Raw genomic sequence first — 23,694 nt, forward strand, 5'->3', positions numbered from 1 at the left:
AGCCAAATTTCTACCAACAGACATGCATGGACAACCTAGTGAGTAGCTGATTATATGTGTTCACATATCGAATATCTCAGTGCATTTTTTTTCCCCTTTAAAAACTAATGCACAGTGTAAGATTTAATTCAAGTTTTAAAAAAATGAAGATTCTTTCGTGTGTTGTATAAAACGCAAACATCAGAATTTACAATTCGGTCAATCCGCGCCTGGTCTATTCTGGCGGCGATAGAAAATGTAAAGAACAGATAAATTATTTTGAGTTTTAAAGAATCTATTAAATTAATACACAATCACTAACTAATAATCCTTTAACAGAAGTAGAAGTTAAAAGCTTCGATTCTACCGACTGATCCAACACAAAAAAATTATCACCATATTAATCCATAAAGAAGTGATCAATCATAAACAGGTAAAAGAATATTCCAGCTGGTGGTGAGCTGCATTTATAAACCCACCAATGGCTCACCAAAAAGGAGGTAATTTAAACCAGGATACAAAAGATATTGATCTCGCTATTCAGATATTAATAAATCCCTCTGCCACGCAAAATAAAGCACTTACATATTAAAAGAAGATGAACAACGTTTGCAAAAGAGGATTCACATTATTAACAACTCATTTCATTCCATTTGTCAGGATTTGGCAAAACGCTTCGTGTCAAAGCACGAATGAATGATCAGTCTCATGAGCTTTCCCTTTAGTGGGTGTATCAAAACATTTCCAGGTTGGTTATGAATATTTTATATATTAATGCTGATGCACGAACTTGTTCTGTACTGCGCCAATAATTTAAGCAGAAATAGAATATTGCCCACTCCCTTGTGATTAGCCTTTTGGTTTTTTCTTTTCAAATGATCAAATAACGTCTTGATGGTGGAATCCTACTGAAAAGAATCACGGAAAGATCTTCGTTTCCTACAACAGGTATCCTTAAAGGCAGCAAGCCTAGCACACAGAATGAAACTAGCTTCTTAGTTGTATTATTGATCCCAGAGAAGAAATATAATTCCTAGTGGCGTCCACTAAGATATACACATATCTTCCCTTACATGCTCTTTTAATTATAAGATGTGTTTTGCACATAAAAAAATGTTGAAGCCACATGGTCAGGCCATCTTAATTTAAACTCTTGAAAGCGCACAGATGCTATATTTTTCTGCTGTTACACATGCAGACACGTAAGTGGTTGAAGGAACTGATGATGATTAATTAATATGGGTATCTGTTTTCTTTTATTTCTTAACAAAATATGAAACTCTCCTGAAATCAATAATTAGTTGAAGTGGGGCTAAGAAATAATTGAAGCAGAAAATTTAGGCTTAAATTTTAATGTGGTATAAGTATTCGTTTCCTGGTTTAGGCAGATTTCAAACCAGAACCTGTCAGGAAGAAATGAAAGAGGGAAGGGTAAAAGTAAAAATTCAAAAGAACCCAATAAAAAAGACCATTACTTTTTGTGGTGTGACGGTGAAGAGTGACAGTGAGAGGAACAAAATAATTTTGAAAATGACCAATGGTGGGAAAAATCCTCCATTGAAGGGATCTTGGCTGTAATCCAGAAAAAGAATAGTGGAGTGTGAAAGTGTACTGATGGGCCCATATATAATACATGAAGCCTGAAGGGTTAGATGAAAGTTGACCTTTAGTAAGGACTAAAATGACAAAAAGGGAGCTGGGGGTGGTGTGGTCTAATGATGAAAAATTATTTGTTGCATAGTGGGAAATTGGTTTTTGGAATCCATGTGTTCATGTTAGTGATCATAATCTAAATGCATGTGTGTACTAACTGTGTATTATCATCATCACTTTGGCATCTCCTTCCTTCCTTTACTTCCCATGCTTCAGGGCCCATCTCCTTTTTGTCCCTTTCGCTGTTTAGCTTTTCATTTTCCTCCTTTATTCCCTTTCCTCTTTCTTGTTAACTCGTATTCCATTTTCCTTCTTTGCTTGCCTCTGCTTTTTATTAGGTTTTAACTGTTTAAGTACATTGTTTTGCTTTATTTTCCAGGATGTGTGAAGCCCTTTTCCTTTTTGTCAAAGCATCACACGCTACCCAATTTTGATTGTACGGAAATTATATGACGAGTGGGCCATCTCATATGCAAGAAACACTTCCCTGTAATTCCTATAGCACGTACATGTATTACCTGGCTCATTTTCTGTTGATCTTTTTACTTTTGGTGCAAATCTTCTGTTAATCCTTACCTTAATCCCCTTTTCACTTAAGTATAAATGAGATACCAATTTACTAAGAAAAAGCCTTGTTATTCCATCACCTAACACAAAGTTCCACGGATCACATTTCACTGAAGAATCCCTTGGGGGTGGTATCTTGAGAGCAGATTTCACCTGAGGAAAAGGAAGAGGGGTTTATCAAAAGAAGAAAAGAATACGATACTATCTGTAATCTTTAATATAAAAGCCAATTGATTAATTTGAGCAGATTAAATAAATTTGTTAAATTAGTTATTTATAATAAATAGGTGCTATATTTCCTAGAATACCTTGTTAATCACATGTATTAGTTAGAATTACTATTTAATGAACCTTTAACATGTACAAATACAACTATTACAAAAATTATTTTAGAAAAAAATGAATAAATATAAGAGAAGAAATGAATTGTGATCTTATATTTAAAACAAATTAAATATCAAACCAATTTTTATATTAAAGATTGAAGGTAGTATTTGGTTACTTGTTTGAATGATTTTTTTTCTTCATACAAGTGTCCCTCAAATTTAGTCCTACTCATCTCCTATGAAAACTATTTGTTGGCCAGCAAAACGAAAAAATTCGTCTCTTTTCAGGGTTAATATAATCTTTAATTTCTTAAATTTGCTCTCATTTTAGTTTTAATCTTTTAAGTTTTAAATCATAGGTTTTGGTCCTTCAAGAAGCAAAATGATTCAAGTTTTTAAAAGAAAAAAAAAACTTAAAGAACTAAAACATATGATTTGAAAGTTGATGGTTCAAAACTAAAGTGAGGATAAATCTAAAAACCAAAGTTTGTATTAACTCCTTTTTTAAGCTACCCGGTTGATCTCTCAGTTTCATTGTTCTGTGTTGCAGTTAGGAGCCTAAAATTTTCAAGCCATGCCACTATCAAAATTCAGTAGAGAATGAAAAGCGGCATTGCCCGTTTCTTATTATTTTTATTTGCTCTGCCAATTCCTTTCTTGAGTCTATGCTCTTGCAAAAGTAGGAATATGTAACTTTACAGGATATCAAAGTCCTGACCAGAAAATCAGGGTCCGGCTCTCAATTATGAATTATATGACAGCCTTAGCATCCATATAATTTGGTGAAATTTCAAAATCACAAACCATCAACAGAGACGAGATTGAGGGCCAGATCTTGGAAATGTTGATCACAAGAAAAAGATTTTTTGATGTGAAAATGATGTTAAAGAACACAAGAACTTAAGTGATAGCAGTAATGGACCAGGCCAGTACTTTTCACCGCCTAATAACGGAAAATCTTGACAAGATGGCAACCTTGCGGGATCATTATAAAGGAAATCCACATTTGGATTTTCTGGGTCATTTTCTGTCTGATTGCAAGTACTGAAAGCGATCAAGAAGAACATGTAGGCATATGAACTAACCTTGGTGAATACTGAATATGCAGTTTTGCCTTTACACATTGGGTGAGAAGTCATAGCCAGCCCTATACGAAACAGGGCATTGATTGAAGCGACTGAAGGAAAATGGCCTAACTTGTTACGTTTGTCCAACTATGATTGAAGTACCTCTCTCCTGTGAAAACTCCTTTTAGAAAATTCATGTCAATAGGGGGAAAAAAAGCAACCAAAGTTATTTATTAGTTTGTGCTTATTCTGGTTTCGAAACTCAGTCATTGTTGATGATCTCCTTTGGTTCACGTATAAAACATCCATGGTTGATGGTTCCTTTCTTTTTTTGGGAATCCAAGGAGTTACAAGAGCACAAGTTAACTCAACTTTGACGGAGACTAGCTAAGAAGCCAGAAAGAGTAAAATTTCCTGACGTTACGTGAGAAGGAGGCACCTTTTGGGGCATGAACAGGCAAACAAGTCAAAGGCTATAACTGTTGGAATTGGGCACAGAACAAGTTAGTTATAAAGTCGAACTGACAATTAAATTGGCGGGGCCAAGACTTGAAAAGCTGAAAAGATTGGGTCATGGAAAAAATTTCCCAATAGGCTCACTGAAAGGGAAGAAAAAAGAAGGTGCGTATGCTGGAACTGAATTATTGAACCACACAAGCTACAGGCATATGTAAGAACAGCATCTTTATGTCAAAATCTTAGTATGGGTGGGAAAATCTGCTCGCGATCATTTTAGACCACTCGAGACCTCACCTCACTGCTATAGCATCAGCAATCAACTTGTCCACCTAATCACCCCCCATTTCTGAAATCTGAACTGTACCTTGGGGGGGGGGTAAGATAAGGGTAGGCTATTAGGTAGCGGATAAAATACCTTTTTTTGGCACAATGAAAGTTCCACGATGCGAAGATTTAGGAATATTTGAATAGAAAGTAAACTATAATTTTAAAAATAATTTTACAAAGTAAATATATATTTTTAAAAAATACTTTTGATTATAAAAAATTGTTTTTAAAAAACACTTCTGATTATATCCAAATATCTTCTGAGTCAAAGAAAAGTAGAAAACAGTAACTGGGAGGGAAGATAAACCCATAATATTGTGAGAAAATGAAATAAATCCAGATTTTTCCCCCCTCACATATCGGAGGAGGCCCTCCAGGCCTCTAGCGGGCAAGTTCATTCCTGGTCCTTGGAGGTTCTCAGGTTCCAAATTCTTACGTGGGGCCTGTCATGGTTCAGGCCTATCTAGAGGGAATTTACGTCTAGGCAGAGATGTTAAGCCTGATTTTTTCATTTCACAATATGAAAATTTGACTGCAAGAGAAGAAAATTTTGGGAGATTCAAAATTTAAGGTATCTTGATTGGCCCAAAATAAGGCCTCTAATGGAGTATATCTGGATTGAAAGGGAGCAGGCGCAATCCATCTCAACCAGACAATTATTGCAAATCTTTGTGGTCCTTGACCGCAGAGTAATCTTTTTCTTTTTTTTTGGGTTTGGGTGGGGTGGGGGGTTCACTGAATAGGCTTGTCAGTGGGTCTCTTTGGGCCTGCTCCCGGGAATTAATCCAAAGCAACCAGAAAAAGAGGAAAAACAAGGAGAAAGAGCCATAAAAGTCCAAGCATGCAACCTTGTCTGTATGCATTCAAAGTTCAAACCTCAAAGGGAAGCGTAAGCAAAGAGACAATTGACAGCGAGTTTATGTGAAAGTGAAACATACACTCTATCTTTTTATGCCTTTGCTTTTTTTTTTTTACCCTTTTTCCTTTTCCTCTGCCATTGTTGGACATGCAGAATGTTTCGTAATGGTAAGAGAAATAGCCAAGGGTGTCCCAAATTGTCAGAGCATGATTGCTTGCTTGCTAAAGAAGGCCTATATTCCAGAATAGAAGTCAGTAAGACCGAGGCTGCGTGCCTTCTCTGTCACTCTTCCTTTCAATGTACAGGTGGTCTCCGACAAGGCACCGGCTTTTTTATTTTGTTCTCTTGTTAGGTCAAAGTACATTCTTCCCTTGTGTGTTTCCCCCGCTCTGCTTTTTCATTTGTCAAAGATCCGTTTTTATGCTGGAATGTTATTTCCCTTCTGAACATGAAACCAATGCATAATAATGCGTTAAGTAACCGGCTAAACATCAAAATATATTTGTCACAAAATTGGTGCTTCTCATTTTTATCAAAGGGGTTTCTAGGGGAGTGAACATGTTTGCGCTAAAAACCATGTGACAGATCAGATATTCCAATGGACCCAACATCCAAAGGCAAAAACCTGATAAGATGGGGAGACCAAAATGTTGCTTGAATCCTCTTGTTTTCGCGGACCGGGTCTGCTGTATGAAGAATTCGACCCTCACGCTTGAAAAAATGAAGGAGAGGCAAAGGCAGTTGTGTCCATTCGGCTACAAGGAACCAACAAATTAACTAAAAATAATAATATATATATTTCCTTCATAGTCAATTTTAATGCTTTTTTTTTTTTTTAATAACAACTTTTAAATCCTATGTCATGGGACTGGCTGGAAATGTGGAACAGTCGAAGTCCAACTGTTTTCCCGTCGAGCGTGATGTCTTTTTGTTGTTTCTGGAGAGGGGTACTGCGTTTGTTTCGGACAACAAGGTGTGGGCTGTCTGAATTTTTCATCTGGGTCTGAGCATTGGACTGTGTTCGGTGCAAATAATGAAAACATACAGAAGTCTTTCAGCCCATCTCTGTTTCCATGTCAGCCTGTTTCGTGGTTAGTTGTCCTTTTTTTTTAATTTATGAAATCCCATTGTAAAATCTCATTTGAGGACAGCAATTGCGATTAGTTCATGGCGCAGTTCCTGATCCACAACCACAAGTTAAAAAGTGACAGATTATTTTTCCTTATAAAAATTTTTGTAATTTTTTTATCAATATTTAAAATTTTAATTATGACCTTATCTAATATAGAGCGCGTGTAATCAGCTACATTCATCAGCATTATTTCTTTAAGCTACTATTTAGTTTCATACTGTCATTATCATCATTGAGGTTAGCTGCGAATTGAATTTTAAATTATCCAATTCTCAGGAGCGGCTGCCCGAGGAGCATAGAATCCGGCGAGTTTTTTTTTAGGTACTTGGAGGCAACAAGGAGAAAGAAATTGACACCAGATTTTCAGGGGCTGGTAATTGTTCCCGTAATTCTGGTAGAGTTCCCGCCTGTCCACGTGGACATCTCCTTTTTATATTTCTACTTCTATGGCCAACCACGTGGATATCTCTTTGTTCTTATTTATATGTGGAGTTCGTTTTCCGGACCCGCCCTTTCCCTCCTTTTCTCTCTCCTTCCTTAGATTCCCCGATATTCTACCCCTTCCTCTGCCTCCTGCTGATGGCGGAAACTTCCTCTCTTTGCTTCTCAAGATTCTCTCCTGTTCCTTCTGTTTCTCGTTCGAAGAAATCGAGATCCTCGTCCTCTCTGTTTGCATTCACCTCTTATCAGTTCTGGGCTTCACGTCCTCGGCCCTCGTGTCGTCCCTTCCACTTCGCCACAAGAGCCACCGATTCCGGCAATGTTTTCGGTGATGATTCCTTCGGATTTTTCCCTTGGTCCGAAGATGGCGGTACGTTTATTTTTCTTTTTTCTATCTATGAATTTTTAATGCTAAAATCAGCTTAATTTATGCTTCTGAATTCAACCGTAGACTTTATAACTGCAAGGCATGCAGTTGTCGAAGACGATTCCTTCATTGTGGATTTGTTCTGCCTTTGTAATTTCTTTGCGGCACTACGAATTGCTTTCTAATGTGTTATTGTGATGTAATTTTGGCATCAAGCGAGGGGTACCTTTTTCTGGGTCACCGATCAATCAAGTGTCACTTGATATTTTTGAAACTCATTTTAGGATAATGCGCTGCCCAAGATTTATTAAGATGGTTTTAGCCAAGTAACTAATCTTTACGGTGAATATTGATGTTTTATGAACTTTTATGTTACATTGTGCATGCTATGTATTCACGAAGACCTTATCAAGTCCATAATAAACATTTCCAGAAACTTAAAGATTACTATGTAGCTAAGATTTTGGAATTTGATGAATCAAAATAATTCAAAGTAAAATTTGTGTTAAGATCACTGATTTTTCTCAATTCAGATTCACTTCATTTAGAATTAAGTTTAAAAAATGCTCAAACCTTTCATGTATAAGCATATCCTTTGAATTTCTTAGTGATATTATCTGAATTAACTCCAATGGTGTTTGTCATATCAGAAATTCAATGGATTCCTGAGGAGAGAGTGACCTTATTCACTGCTGATGGGCTGATTCAGATTGGAGGCTCCGTGGTTCCTCGTCGTGTTAGGGCTTCAGATGTATGCCTTTTACTTTGCAATTTTTAGCCTTTACTTTTGAGCTCAAGGACAATAATAAGAACATGCAGCGAGCCCACTTATACCAGTCATAAACTCATAATTACCAACTCAGACATTCCTCTGTTTGTATTGAAATTGTTGGCATGTTGTACTGCTGCTCTATTTCAAGAGCTAATATGTGCTTTAAAAGGGTAAGTCATTAGGTCAAGATTCCCTAGGATCTGTGTCATCATGATTATGAGGTTTTTCTACAATATACATTGCAAGAATTCACCTGCCTTTTGTAGTTTCTCCTTCTGATATATCGCATGTGTTAACAATAAGTTTGATGCTCTCTCTGTTATTAAAATATGTGTCTTGGTTTGTCACGTGTAATACTTGGCATCATTGGTTCATCCTTTCAAGGTGAAGACTCGATCTGCTTGTCTAGAGCTTTCTCAACTTTATACCATATTCTCTTGTTTACACTCCATCTCACAATCTAATATTCTTTTAGATAGGCCAATGACTAAGCAGATGTCTGTGCTTGACAGAAGAAACAAGGGAAAACTGCCCAGAGATTTCAACGATTCCAAGAGAGTGACTACATGGATCCTAATCAAAGTCTTTGTCTAGGTGCTCTCTTTGATATTGCAGCGACTAATGTAAGTATTCTTCCTTTTGAATTCATATCTTTTGAGATTATTTTGTTTTGCCAAATCTCTTACCATCTGAATTCTCCTTCTAGGGGCTTGATATGGGCAGAAGACTCTGTATTTTTGGTTTCTGCCGTTCCATTGAGATGCTGAGTGATGTTGTGGAAGACACAGTCTTGGAGCATGGTGGGGAGGTATGTCGTAGCACCATGCCTTTGTATTTTTGTTCACTATTAACCTACCGTCCCACGTTTTCCTTCTCTTCATGACTTAAAAAAATTTGGTGCCGAAGTTATTCTTAATATTTAATCTCTAGATGTTCTACTCACAAATGCATCACCGACATGTCAATTTTCAGCATATCTTTAATGCCCATGATTATAGAAGTTTGGAGTGAGAACCATTTGTCTGCCAACGTTTAATTATTTATTAGAACTCGAGTGGAGGTTTATTTATGGAAATTGTATTCTTCCCTTCTGACATTGGTTGTATGATTTATCATGGGGTGGCTGATAATTTCCCAGGTGTCTGTATGCCTAGAAATTCCTGAGATTGATGGCAGTTAATTCAGATTCTGCAGATTTTTCCCTAATCAATTTTTCTTATGTGCTGTTGTGCCAGCCTAAATTCTCTGAATCTGGAGTCTGGGATATTGATTCACTTTTCAATTGACAGGTTGTTGCTGCAGAGAAGGCAAGCAAAGGTGGTTTGAATGAGAAGCTAACCATGACTGTTGCAGTGCCACTGTTATGGGGGGTGCCTCCAGCTTCAGAGACACTTCACCTTGCAGTTAAAAGTGGCGGAGGGATTGTAGAGAAGGTCTATTGGCAATGGGATTTCCTATAAATAAATGCTAGAGGTCTCCTGATCATTCTTTGTGCTCTGTACATAAATTTGTATCCCGCCATTCCGAGTTTCGGCTTGATGGTGAGAGCATTTTAGTTTCACCCGTCAAGTCGCGGGTTTGAAACGGCACTCTGTGGAACCAAAATTTGTATCTCGTGTATATCAATGTACAAAACTGAAATTTATCTATTGGACACTGGTTTCATGCTAATTAATACTACCTCCAGTCCTAATTATAAGAGCTAGTTAACTAATTTGAGGAGATTAAGGGAATAAGCTAAATTAGTTATTTATAATAAATATGTGTTGTCTTTCTTAAAATATCCTTATTAATCAAGTATATTGGCTAGAACTACTAATATTAGAAGGTTTATCTTGAAAAAAATGTATAAATATGAAAGACAAAGTGGATCGGAGTCTTATATTAAGAACCAAAATAAAAAGTCAAACGAGATCTTGTATTAAAGGCGGGAGGTAGTATCTATTTTTTATTTTTTTCCCCCTTGCCTGTACTGCTAATATCTAATTGAAATTGATTGTCTGCTAAGCCCGATTCTTCTAGGCGCAATAGGCTGCTCTCAGGCGCAATCCTTCTTCCCAGATCCGGGGACACAGCCTTAGAACTTGAATGAAATGTATAGTTAAAAAATAATGGGTATCAAATACCTTCTAAATTTAACTTTATGATTCTTGAAGAAGATAACTCGAATGGACAAGATAAGATAGGCAATTATGATTCCCTGAGTTCTTCTTTTTCCTTCCTTTTCTTAACTGTTGCAGGGTCTTTTTGAGGGAGAGAGAGGATCATGATTTACCACACAAAGAAAGAAAGGACTATCAAGTAGGGAAATGTACGCTGCTTTATGGGCCTTAAGCCCCCTATGTTACCAAAAGAAATAGTCAAATGCAAGCTGGCCCTAAAAAAGGATTAGATGTGTGAAATTTCAAAGTCGGGTTCTTCGGAAGGGACAGGAAGAGACGAGCGGGAAGGGGATGGTGTTTTGGATAGTGGGTACCGTGGATCGACGGGTTGTTGTTGTATGAGGAGGATAATGATGGCAGCTCAATATTGGGAACGCGCTAGTTTTAATTTCTGGGATAGCCACCCCTCCTGAGGCTTCCAAGTCTTACGGCCTTCCCTTCACTTGCCGACTTCATGTCTGATGTGGAAGGTGTTCGGTTCTCCTTCACCCAACACCTATTGACTCTCCCTTCCACTCTCATTCTAGTACCTGCCCTTTCCTATATCCACTCTTATTCTTGTATGATTTCCCTATCCAGATATAAGATTTTATGTGAAACACCTGACACACCTTCAGTGTTCAATCATCATCCCTAATTATTGTCTCTTCCTTTTCCTCGTGCCAAAACCCAGTTTTCTTTCCACTGTCCTTTTACGTAAGAGACGGACATTTTTAAATCTAATGCAAGATTAAACGGATCTTATGTCTATGTAAATGCCCAAAAAGCTTGGCCACTGATTGGCCCCGTAAAATTTCAATGAGCGGCATCTTCTCTCGCTTATGCGAATTTGTAGATTTTTGTCAAATACTTCCATTTTTTCCCGTTATCGGCCTTTTTGGGCCAATCACCATAAGGGCTTAATTTCAAAGATTGGACTTTGAAAGCTTGCTTAAGAGAAAACAGCCAGCCAATCAGCAATAAATGTATGTTGGAAATTTCATTTGAATATCTGATGAGGGGTATAGTTTTCCGTTGCACACTATCATGATGCGAAAGATCACGTATTCCTGTGAGACTTAGCACTTACATGCGCTATATTAAGTTTGCATCAGCTGCATTATGCTGCAATAAACATCAGCGTTATCTGTTTCCATAACTGAATTTGAATGTTAACTCTTTCACACGCACACAAACACACACATTCATGCCCCTGCTTTCTTGCAAGTCCCAAAGTCCTATCCCCGGCGTCACAAAATTTGTTGATCAAGTCATGCAGATAAAATGATAAATGCGTCTGACATTGACGATCAACTTTTTTTTTTTTTTTGGCCGCCGGGTGGTGGGGAGTGTTTAAAGTGGGATTTCAGCAGGCTATGATGCATTTACAGGCTGCAGCGTAGCTTAATTATGTAGATCTAATCATGTCTTTGCAGTAAACTACGCCATATTTGACCGATCTTCTAGTTTTGGCCTTGCCGCCAATTATGGGATTCCTTAAACCGCCATCATTGCGCAAACGAGTTCGCAAGGATATGTCATCTCTTATCATCTAGTTTTGTACCTTTTTGTTATTTGTTAAATATATGGTCTCGTTTATACATAGTTTCTGCAGAAATGCACGTGAGAACAAAACAAGCTCTATAAAAATCCCCAACTCTGCTTATCATCTGGAAAAAAAGAAAATGCATTTGTAACAGATAAAAACAGAAAACTTGTTGACTAATATATGTAAATAATTTGAAACATTAAAAATAGTGCATGCCTGCTGTTAGCCTTTATTTTAGTTGTGGTGGATAAGGACCACTCCGGTTTTCGGGGCTTCTTTTCTCCCTTCAATAATCTCTCTGGGAACATCTTTATGGTCGCGCACATCATTTCCCAGAAAGAGAAGCACGAGGAAAGGGAAACTTCCCCATGTACTATCAAAATGATTGGCTCAAACTTGATCCCAAATCAAAGTCTTTTTAGTTTACCCCTTCCAAATCTTTGATTTCATCCACAGTCAGCATCAGTAGTACACAATCCTCTCCCCTGTCTTCTTCTCATCGGAAAACAAATTGCTGCAACTATCTGCGCTTGCTAATTGTTTAATCTCATCCATCCCATAATCTAATGAACTCTCTTCCCACAATCCATTGGTGAGATAATAATTATGCGCGCCACCAACCTGTTGGATTAGAGTCCCATCTCTTCCGTACACAAACTCTGCTTCTTTGATATGAGTGGCCTGGTTGTTGCAGCTCCCATCAGAAGAGCTACAACTAGCAGCCTCACCACCAACCATGGATACTGGCAGGTTGTGAATGGGTGCCATGAAAGTATTATCCTGGGGTTGAAAATTGAAGCTAGAAGCAGAAGGGTTGCCCCTCAAAGATTGGAAGAGCCTGTGAAAGACACGTTAGCATGGTGGTGGTGGTGAGAGTCTGAGAATGACAACAGCGAAGCTGGTACGGAATTTTGAAGAATGGTTAAAAGGGTAGATTGGTTATGACGAGGCTTATTCCCCTGAACTGAAGGATTCATAAGCATCATTTTCTTCTTAAGTTTGGTGTTCCAGTAATTCTTGATATCGTTGTCGGTCCTCCCAGGTAAATGAGCTGCTATTACCGACCACCTGCGTTTTGTCCACTGTCAAATACTCATAAATTATCTAAAAATGTCAGCTTGCATCCCCCGAAAAATGAAACAGACTTTAACTTCCTTTCAATTTTATGATCTTCCTATTTCTACTGGTTCAAAAGGGAAATTAAAAAGTTAAGAATATGAACATATATACCTGCTTCCAAAGCTAGCGAAGAGGCTGCATATGATTCTATCTTCATCCTCAGAGAACTGGCCGTGTTTAATGTTGGGTCTGAGATAGTTAAGCCATCTTAATCTGCAACTCTTCCCACATCTTTTCAAACCTGTCCCAGAAAATTACCATTCACGGAAATAACAAAATAAGATCACAGAATTCTGATGAGTTGCAACTAGCAAAAAGAAAATACGTACCAGCTTTCTGCGGGAGAGCAATCCAGTTACCACCAGTCCCATGTTTCTCCATATACTCCTTTAGCTTCGCATCTTCTTCAGGAGACCATGGCCCTTTCTTAACATTTGCCTTGTCGCAACAAGGAGCTCTGCCCATCTTCCTGGTTCTCTGTCTCTCTTCCAACTCTCTTATAATTAGACGAAGATGTGTGTATTTAAGCTCTGGTAACTTGGAAGGGAATAGAGAAGACTTTAAATAGCACAGCACTCTAGAGTAGGGCCTTTTTTCACTTAAATTTCTAAAATCTAAAGCCATAGGCCATACTATTATTATTGATAATCCTGCAGAGGATTCTGTCACCGCAGGAGGGAGCCTTTTCGTAACACAATTTAGATAATCCCAATTCTCTTATAATACTCCCCCTTATTATAAGAGACAAATAACGAAGTACGTTGATCAAAAAACATTAAAATTAGTTGAGAACAATTAATAAATTTTTTTCCAAAATGCCCTCATTAATAAGGAGAGAGAGCATGAAAGAGAACAATTAAATTATAAAAGAAAGAGAAGTGGAGGGAGAGAGAGTGTGAGTTGGAGATAATAAATATGGGTAAAATAGTAAATCAACATAAAAAAGTAGAGACAACTTGTAAGTGTCTCTTATATATAGGAACATGCTATAAGCATCAAATGTCTCTTATAATAAGGAACGGAGGGGAGGGAGTACCAAATATGCCACTGAAAACGAAGCTCTACGGGTGTAGACGTATCAGTATTGCAAGCCGCGAGCAGCCATGTCACCAGTCATTGTAAGAAAGAGAGGATGTAAATGACTTGTGACTAACGTCGTGTCTTGTGTATAACTAGAATTTTCTTCATCATTATTTTTATTATCTATTAACATCACATTGATGTAAAATCAAATTATAAAGGGAAACTAGCAAATAAAACAACTCCAATTATGAAATTATGATTTGGGACTCTTAATTTGAAAAATGGCAAATAAAAACCCAGTCCCATATTACAAATATGAAATCTTTGGTGAAATGTTTAAATGCCTCTTAGCTAAGTTGTGATTTGGTATACTGAAATTGTTATTCATTAAAGTGAACTTGTTATTTTCTATAATCAATTTGTCACTTGGTATACCCTCAACCAAGTTGTGTTTTGATCTACTGAAATTGTCATTCGCTAAACTGAATTTATCATTTCTCATAATTAACTTGTCATATGGTTGAGAGACAATTCAGACATTTATCAAGATTTCATATTTGCAATATAGGTCTAGATCTTTATTTGTCATTTTCCAATTGAGGATCCCAAATCACAATTTCACATATTGAGAGTCTTTATTTGTCATTTTCTCAGTTATAGGTTGTGTATACTTTTACTGAAATAATATTTTTTTTAACAAAATTGAAGGTTTTTTTTAACACGAGTCCTGTAATTTTTCAAGTTATGTGTTTCTTTTAAAAATTAAATAGTTTCTAAAAGGTTAGAGTAATTCATAAACAATTAAATTAATCTTCGATATCATGAGCATAATCGCATAAGTATTACTACCTCTAATCCTTAATAAAGATCCCGTTTACTTTTATATTAGTCCTAAATATAAGACCATAATTTATTTTGTCTCTCATATTTACTCAATTTTTTTCGAGATAGTCCTTCTAGTAATTATAGTTTTAACCAACATACTTGATTAGTAAGGATAATTTAGAAAAGACAACACATGTTTATTACAAATAACTAACTTAACTTATTTTCTTATTTTTTTAAATTAGTCAACTAGCTCTTACAATTAGGAGCGGAGGTAGTACATACGAAATCATATGTTTTTTGGCATAGTTATTTCTCTTAAATCATATTTTTTGAAAGTAATATATGTTTGCCCTGGATCTTAGATCCTTCACGATGATACTATTGTGCTCAAAATCAAGTGATGTTGCAAATCACATTGTATTTAAACTTGGCCGCATAAACAGTTTTATTTATTTTCTCAGTTTTCTTCTTAATCATTCGAGCACCCGTATATCATTTCTGCCGACTGGCGACTGTTGCCATCATGATGGTCGTATAATTATTATAAGCGACCAAAATTTGTGTTAACGAGAAAATGAACTTTTTTTTTTAATAATTAGTATTTTTTATTCTTAACATATTTTTGATCTGATTATAAGATCTTGTCTGTAAATCAGATTTTATAATTAGGATCAGAGAATAATATAAGATAAATTGACTAATTTAAGAAAATAAAAATAAAATATATTTTGTTATAGGATATCATTAGATTATAATTAGTCTATAAGCTGACTAAATTAGTTTGTAAAAAAGCAATAAATATTATACTCTAAATTAATTTATCTAACTTTCTCAATCCCTTCAGATTAATTAATTAAGTGTTATATTAAAAACTTGAGGCAGTATTAGAGACCGTCGCGTACACGTGAAGTGGTCAAAGGTCATAAAACACACAGTACTTTGATTAATGGCCCTAGCGGGAGCGTTTGGTGATAAGACTTTTTACAACTAAAGCAATTTGAATTTCGAAACCAGACGCAATAGATTTCCAACTTACGCATTAACTTCCATTGACTGCCTCACCCAAGTCGGGGATGTGTCTGAATCCAGCCCCTGTAAGCATTAGACGTCTTCCCTCCGTTTTCTTCCTCCATAACGCATGTGGATTTGGGGAGGGGAAAACCAGGGAAAATTACAAAATGACGTGACAGCTCTTTTGTTCCTTTTCTTCTCAAGTAAATAAACACTCAATTAACATATAATTAATGCATATTTCATAGTAAACAGATGATATCCTACTTACAGAGAACAAAGAAAATAATTTTTATTGGCTTTTAATATTACCTCTAGTTCTAGTTAATAAAAGCTAGTGACTAATTTGATGAGATTAAAAAAGAAGTTAAGTTAGTTATTTGTAATAATAGGTGGCGTTTTTTCTAAATATCATTATTAATCAATGTATTGACTAGAACTATCATTGTTAGAAAGACTACCTTGAAAAAAAATATATATATAGAGACAAAGTGGATTGGAGTCTTATATTTAACACCCAAATAAAAGTCAAACAAGATCTTATATTAAGAATTAGAAGCAGCATAACTCGTCTTGTTAATTTATTATGTGAATATATTGAACGTTGACAGGGAGATCTAAAAGAAAAAAAACCTCCGAAATTTTAAAATCTCAATTTAGAAATGAATACAAAAATGTATTATCATTTACTCTTTAAATGTAGATTTTTCCGAGCTGAGAGTTTATTAAATTTTAAATTAAAATTAATAAAATTTATTATTTTTGACTCTGATAAAATATATTCACGCAGCTATATACTGAGTCAAATAAAATGGCATCCATGGTTAAGAGAGAGATAGGAGAGGGAGACTAAATTCAATCCAAAAAAAAAAAGAGAGGGAGACTAATCATTATTTTCTTTGTGGTTAATCATGAGTTCGTTACATATGTTTTCATTGACATTTATTGTGGTGGGGACATTCAAAAACACATGAGGGTAGATGCATGCTTCCAGTAATCAGTATCTTGGAGATATTAATAGTAATACGTGGCATTATTGTTAAAATATTGCAATCGACTCTGCGTCCCACGGGGAAAAACGTGTGTCGACTTCTTTCAGTATGCGTCACTGTGACTCGCTGAAAAATCCTACTCGCAGAATTATTTTCATATTCATATTTTTCTTAAAAAAATAATTCCGTCCATTGCCTGCAAGGCTGCTCCTTTGTTTTTTTTAACCAACTACAAGGCTACGCCTAAGTAACCTATGATACTACCTCTTTTTTAATATAATAACTAGTTAACTGATTTGATTATATTAAAAAAATAATTAAATTAATTATTTAAAATAAATAAGTATTATTTTTTGAATATATTTAGTAATCAGAATATTGATTAGAACTATTATTATTACAAAGATTATTTTGAAAACTTGATAAATATGAGAGACAATTTGAATTTAAATCTTATGTTTAGAATCAAAATAAAAATTAAACAGATTTTTATATTAAAAATATAAAGTAGTACTACTAATTATAATGCCATTTAGTTGACGAAGCTAAACTAGGAAGAGAAGTCAATGAACAAGTCATAGATCCTGACATCCGGCCTCGAGAGTACATATGCGAACAAAAACCGCCGAGCCGAAAAATGACTATAGGGGTGTTTGGATAGAACCAAACCATTTTTTCAGAAGTGCTTTTACGGATTACGAAGTAAAATATGTGGAGGAGGTTACCTCGTTTTGCGGAAAAGTGATTCTGAAACCTAAGTTTTGGTTTTGCCAAACACCCCTATACCAAACTATCCTAGGGTATCCACGTACACTCTCTATATGTTTGGATTACATAACACCGATGTTCATATAAGACCCACTCATTGATTAAATATGAAAATTAAAAAAATTTAAAATCACTTAATTATAGCATTTATTTATTCTTATGTGCATAATTAGATCATATACCAGTTTAAATTAGGTACTCATCCGGTCCTTAATATAGGACCTAATTGTTGAGTTGGTTTTGGTCCTAAATACAAGATCCATTTATCATATTTATCAGTTTTCTCTGAATTACCCTATGGATACTCTATCAATTATAATCAGTAGAAGAGGAGATGGGATTAAAAAATGATTATGGTATTTTAGAAAAACGTGTCACATTTCTTATAATTAACTAACTGACCTAACTTCCTTAATATACCAGATTAATTAAATTGGTCTTAAATAAGAAACGGATGAGTAATTAGTTTGAAAAAACATAAATATAAATACCTGAATGTAATTTTGTTACTTTTCTTAATTTTTCTAAATAGTAACTAGCTCATATTAAAGATCAGAAGTAGTATTTAGTAGAAAATTTAAGTTCTTCTTCTTCATGAAAGGTATCTAGACTTCTGCGTTAAATGTAAAACTATAAATAAAACGCGGTATTCAGCATACACTATGATTATTGTGCGACTTATCCTTACAAAGTATAGTAAACTAATTAGCTGCGTTCATATATTAATCGCAAAATTAATAACCGATAAAACATAAACTTACACTTCCAGTTGTGCTCCTGCGAATTCCCGAAATTATATATTCCTTAAATATCCTTTTAATAGTTTAATTCTAGACAATCATAAAACAAAATAAATAATTCTTGACGTGAATAGAGTCGTCTGAGCATTACAGCCACGCATTCAAAATTGAATTGCAGTGCCGTCGACCGTCCAATACATCCTTATATTGTCATAATATACATTTAACGTGCTCCATTTTGTTCCTGTTTCCTTCCCAGTTCGCACTATACTGTCTTTTTTTAAAAAATTACGTTTACTTTTTAGAATATTCACGGTGCTTCGTTTCTTGGGCGAACATTCACTGGTTTATTATACTCAATGTTAGGTTTGTTAGGCAACCTAATTTAGTCTTCATAAGTCAAACGGAAATGAGACGCACTTTCCGGTATCCCGTATGATGTGACCGACCAAGATGAATTAGATAACCGTTAGAGTTGTTCATCCTATTTTCCTACCATCCTCGTTTAAACTCACACGGTATCCGACTCATCCGTACGCCAAATAAAATAATCTGCAAGGACCCAAGAATTGTTGGTCTATGGCACACCAAAAAAACCTTTTGGCTCACCCAGAAAAACAGACACCTGTAGTCCCCGACCCGGACTTAGCTGCTTAAACTGGGCTGATAGCTTAATTATCATCAAGAGAACGGGCCCATGTATAGCCCAATGGACTGACGGTATGCACAATTAAGACTGAGCATGAACGAGGTCTGCCTCCAGCTCCAAAAACGAAAAATGAAAAAAAAAAACAGGGGGCAAAAAAATTGAGCGCGCGGTGAATGTGCAGCGACAGTTACTTTTCTTAACAACTAGGTGAAAACCAATCATTATTTTAAAAATAATTTTATGATATACAAAATAAATATATAAAAGATTTTTATCTCGATTTGTATGAAACTACCTTTAAAAGGTATTTCCAAAAAATGACAAGTTCATCATAATAACTTTTTTCTAGTATGATTTAATGACAACTACAATATTATTTGGGATAACTATTTTTTAAAATTTTAACTTTTGAGTTTTAACCATTATTAGTTGCGTGGAGTACATTAATTATTTCACAACTTTAATAATTATTAGTTTAGTAGCCACATCTACCTTTCAAAAATGAGCATGTGAGTTTAAAAGGTTGGTAACTTTGATGACAGTTTCATTATAATCATTAGTAATTACAACTATTGATAACAATAATAAATTTTCCCAGGAGTTTGTTTTGGGAGGCTTATATATTACTACCTCCGATCTTTAATAAGATATTATTTGATTTTATTTTGATCATAAATATAAGACCTTAATCCACTTTGTTTTTATATTTATCCATTTTTCTTAAGGTAGTCATTTTAATCATAATAGTTCTAGCTAATAAACTTGATTGCAAGGATTTTTAGAAAAGACAACACCTATTTGTTACAAATAATTAATTTGATTTATTTCCTTAATCTACTAAAATTAGTCAACTAGCTTTATATTTGGCCTGAAAGTAGTACTATATATTTAGCCCTAATATAAGAACTAGTTAATTACTCTCTCGTTCTTTATTATAAGAGACAAATAACCAAATTACGTTGATCAAAAAAACAGTTAAAATTAGTTGAGGATAATAATGTGTAAAAAGTATAATGTTTTTTCCAACAATACCCCATTAATAAGGAGAGAGAGTATAAGAGAGAACAATTTAATATTAAAAAAGAGAAGTGGGAGGGGGAGAGGAGGGAGAGAATATGAGTAGGAGACAAAATAAATAGGGGTAAAATAGGACAATCAATACAAAAAACTAGAGACAACTTTTAAGTGTCTCTTATATATGAGAACATGCCATAAGCATCAAATGTCTCTATAATAAGGAACGGGAGAGGAGGGAGTAATTTAAATAGATTAAGGCAATTAGTGAGTTAGTTATTTATAATAAATAAGTGTTATATTTTTTAAAATATTTTTATTAATCGAGTGTATTGGTTAGAACTACCGTTATTACAAAGCTTATCTAAAAAAATAGATAAATATAAAAATAAATAAATTGATTTTTTATATTTAAAATTAAAATAAAAGTCAAATATATTCTTAAATAACAACCGAAAGCAGTGATATCCTAGTAGTCTTCAAATGTCACTTTCCTATGTTGTGCTATTTTCCCCACAATCCTGAGCGAACCAAAAGCCCCGAACAATGATTGTTTACGAAACAAAGGATGAGGGGTTACTCGTATTTTTACACTGGAAGTACGGGAAAAATCCGCGAAAACACTATCATCCTCGCAGTCGCTGCTCTCTTCCCGGCTCCAACGTTCAAGCCGACCCCCGCCAGAATAGTAAAATAAGCAGCGAAGTTGTTTCTTGAAATTCCTCAGCCAACAATTTTCAATAGTGCTCCCTCATGGCGACCAGCTGCTATTTTCCAAGCTGCGTTTCTGTTTCCTCTCATAACCCCTCGTTGACGCACCATCATCAGCTTCTGCAGCCATCTCTTCCCAGACATCTCCACATAAGCGCTTCCGCAACTAAGAAGCCCAGGTTTTATCTCATTTTATTGGATCAGTGAACTTCCGTGTATCTTTTACTTTATGATTCTCAATTGGATGAGTCCGCGATTCAGGAGAAGTAGAAAGCTAAAAAGCGATGCGGAGCTGTGCAACGAAATCCGGGAATTCGTCGCCGCAGTTGGACTTCCGGAGGATCACGTTCCGTCAACCAAGGAGCTTCTGCAACACGGAAGGTTCTGTTAGTCTTTTCCCCCTCTCGCTTCTAATGGAACTTGCTATATTCTTGTTCGTCGTTGCTTTTACTTTTAACTTTATCCAGTGGTATCAACGTGTTTGGGCGTGGAACGTATCTTTGATTGACGGATAAATAAGAAGAAAATATTGTAGCATTGTGAAATGGCATTTTGTTTGAAAATGAGCTTAAAGTGTTAAGAAAAATGATATATAACTGCACGAACATCATGCGAATAACTTTCTTATTTGTAGAAATATTAAGTGAATGTTAATTGTTGAGTGGTTTGATTGCGGAGGGATCAGTTTTCTATTTTTCTATTCAATTAAAACTGAACTATCAATAATAATGAGTTGGGCATGGTTTGAGTCAAAACGGTGCATCGTCATGGCCAGAATCTAATCTGAAAGGAAAAGAAACTAAACTATCAGTGATACTTAAGCATATAAACAGAGCATCTAGTTGATAACAATTATTCTCATTTTATTGCCATGAGTTTTCTTGTTGCCACAGTGAATTATGACCTTGGTTTGGAAGAAACGTTATTATAGAAATTTTATTTGGATTTTTGCTTTTTCTAACACAACCCTTCGTTTTATAGGAATGACCTAGCTAACATTGTCAGACGGAGAGGATATAAACTGCTTCGAGAGCTTCTGACAAGCTCATTAAATTCAGACATTGGTGTATTCCACACAGATCTAGACTTGGACGGAAATCTGGGAGGATCAGATGATTGCAAAGATCTTTTAACAGGTCAAAATAACTTACTTCTCTATTATATGTTTTTTTTAAAAAAAATATTTTTATGTAAAACATTACTGTTGACCTGGTATAATATGATTTTATAGGTCAGAATTTCAGAGAGGACACTACGCCTGATGATATCGCAGCATCAACTGAAGTTTCTTTGGGGAACAATTCTTCTATTTTAAATACTGACTTGGCTCCATATACAAATGACCACACTTGCATTCTAGAGAATCCTCAACTGTTTCATCTATGGCAGAAATTGACCCAAGTGAGCTCCAACATCATGCTGATAAGGTAAACCATTTGGCCGAGGGATTTGGCCACTCAACTGAAGCATCTATTGCGGATGATGGTTGCAGTAGTTCAAGAAAAGGTCCTGATCCCAACTTTAATAACGAAAATCCAATAGCTGCAGAGGCTTCTGGAAGATCATCTATTGAGGAAAAGTTGTCCCGGGATTTGGGATATGTTGATGATATGATGAGCGAAATGACTGCAGATGCATTGTCATCCACAATTCGCTTAACAGAAAGCCAGTCCAGCACTTCTGCTTCTGATTCAGATCTTGCCACTCAGGACTGGCATAAATTGGGAGATCCAGATGATACCAATAATGATGTTGCTGAAAATGTACCCTCAAGCACTGATATGGCAGATATATCTGGAGGCATAGAAATTGATTCTTTAGTTCACTCTGCTAGTAATAGTTGCATAAACATAAACTCTCCATCCAATTTGTCTTTAGAGGAGAAGGTTGCAAAATTTATACATAGTGGAGATTTAGATGCAGTTGAAGGTACAGCGAAATTAGTTTTATATCACCATGATGAATTCCTAAAACTATATCTTTGATTGAATCCTATGGTTTGATTTTAGCATATTGAGGGGAAAAAATGGAGAAAGTAGGAGCTATACTGTCCTTCTGTCACATATGCTAATTTTGCAGTCTTGAGGTTACCATAATGCCATAAATATATTGAGAAATATTTGTGTTGCCTCAGCTAAAACTTTTTGCTGGAAATACATGGCTACATTCCCATGATTCAAATAACATCCAGTTTTGTGGCAACAAGGGCCTGTGCTTTTGTCATAGTATTTGTAATACCCCAGTTAAGGTGGTCTTTGGCTCTTCATCAAATGCTTGCCCTTGGAGATGCTTATAAATGTAACTTTTTGGGTTTTCAGGTCATGCCTTTGGCATATTAAAAGGAAATGACCAGGAGGACAATGAAGAGGATATTGAATCGGGTTCTGCTGTGGAGATGACGAAGCTTTCTAAACATGAACCTAAAGAAAACACTTCTACGGCATTTTATGGATGCTCATCAACGTCCAAGCAAGTTGTTCCATCTGCAACAACAAATCACCTGGTTTGGTTAGTATTTGATAGAACTTGATTATTCAATTAATGAAATGAAAAAAAGGGACTGGTTAAAACTCTCAAACACTAACAAGAGAGTAAAACATGACAAAATTACTAATCCCTTGATAACGCAGCTGACCAACTTATTCAGTTCGGAAATTCTGGAAGTTTTCCAGTGTATTAGTGGTATTTACGTTTGAACTAACCTTTTTCTTTGGTATTATTAAAACTATATACAGGGAGGACCATTGTCAAGACGAGGATCAAACTAATCATGTGGACAAAGATTTTGATGCTGAGGTCATTCATTATGCATCTTTTTAGAGATTTGCATGATCATTTTTTCATGATCTTAATTTTTGTTTCTTGCATATTATCATGACGCAGGCTACTAAAAGGCATAATCAAAATGAGATAAATAATCTCAAATTCATGCTGGTAGTAATTTTTAAATTTCTTTTATGCTTTGTAAATCTTTCCAATGTTTATTTAGGGTGGTTGTGAAACTTATTTTATTTTAAATTCTGTTTCGTGCATAGTATCAGAAGGAGTTAGAACTGTCTCAGCTGAAGGAACAGATTGAGAAGGAAAAGGTGGATTTTTTCTCTTCTTTTCTCCCCATATATAAGTTTATACTCTGCTTGTTAACCAACCCCTTATGCAAAATTGTTCTTGCATTCAGCTAGCTTTGTATTCCCTACAAA

At 35.4% G+C, this 23,694-nt stretch overlaps 2 protein-coding genes and 1 pseudogene across 2 annotated transcripts; 2 read left to right on the forward strand and 1 right to left on the reverse strand.

Annotated features, from left to right (window-relative positions):
• Positions 1 to 6,882: 6,882 nt before the first annotated feature.
• LOC114732100 (uncharacterized) lies at positions 6,883 to 9,638 on the forward strand. The gene is made up of 5 exons (XM_028919396.1): positions 6,883 to 7,180; positions 7,828 to 7,928; positions 8,462 to 8,572; positions 8,656 to 8,757; positions 9,239 to 9,638. The coding sequence occupies exons 1-5, from the start codon at positions 6,949 to 6,951 to the stop codon at positions 9,407 to 9,409; spliced, it is 717 nt and encodes a 238-aa protein (XP_028775229.1). The 5' UTR covers positions 6,883 to 6,948; the 3' UTR covers positions 9,410 to 9,638.
• A 2,372-nt stretch (positions 9,639 to 12,010) lies between these two features.
• Positions 12,011 to 13,228, reverse strand: LOC114732099 (transcription factor RAX2-like; annotated as a pseudogene).
• Positions 13,229 to 20,536: 7,308 nt separating this feature from the next.
• Positions 20,537 to 23,676, forward strand: LOC114732092 (protein PTST homolog 3, chloroplastic). The gene is made up of 8 exons (XM_028919392.1): positions 20,537 to 20,673; positions 20,756 to 20,875; positions 21,476 to 21,630; positions 21,884 to 22,423; positions 22,813 to 23,002; positions 23,230 to 23,290; positions 23,378 to 23,428; positions 23,530 to 23,676. The coding sequence occupies exons 1-8, from the start codon at positions 20,537 to 20,539 to the stop codon at positions 23,674 to 23,676; spliced, it is 1,401 nt and encodes a 466-aa protein (XP_028775225.1).
• The last annotated feature ends 18 nt before the right edge of the window (positions 23,677 to 23,694 follow it).

The sequence above is a fragment of the Neltuma alba genome, unplaced genomic scaffold, assembly GCF_004799145.2.
Source record: "Neltuma alba isolate B1F8T4 unplaced genomic scaffold, ASM479914v2 tig00012872_pilon, whole genome shotgun sequence".
NCBI classification, from domain to species: Eukaryota; Viridiplantae; Streptophyta; class Magnoliopsida; order Fabales; family Fabaceae; genus Neltuma; species Neltuma alba.

Excerpts from the sequence above, each read along its gene's own strand:
- LOC114732092 (XM_028919392.1), top strand. The coding sequence starts at position 20,537 with ATGGCGACCAGCTGCTATTTTCCAAGCTGCGTTTCTGTTTCCTCTCAT. Across the intron at positions 21,631-21,883 it reads TTGCAAAGATCTTTTAACAG|AAATTGACCCAAGTGAGCTC; the intron begins GTCAAAATAACT and ends CATCTATGGCAG. Across the intron at positions 23,291-23,377 it reads ACAAAGATTTTGATGCTGAG|GCTACTAAAAGGCATAATCA; the intron begins GTCATTCATTAT and ends ATCATGACGCAG.
- LOC114732100 (XM_028919396.1), top strand. The coding sequence starts at position 6,949 with ATGGCGGAAACTTCCTCTCTTTGCTTCTCAAGATTCTCTCCTGTTCCT. Across the intron at positions 7,929-8,461 it reads GTCGTGTTAGGGCTTCAGAT|AAGAAACAAGGGAAAACTGC; the intron begins GTATGCCTTTTA and ends TGTGCTTGACAG. Across the intron at positions 8,758-9,238 it reads TCTTGGAGCATGGTGGGGAG|GTTGTTGCTGCAGAGAAGGC; the intron begins GTATGTCGTAGC and ends TTCAATTGACAG.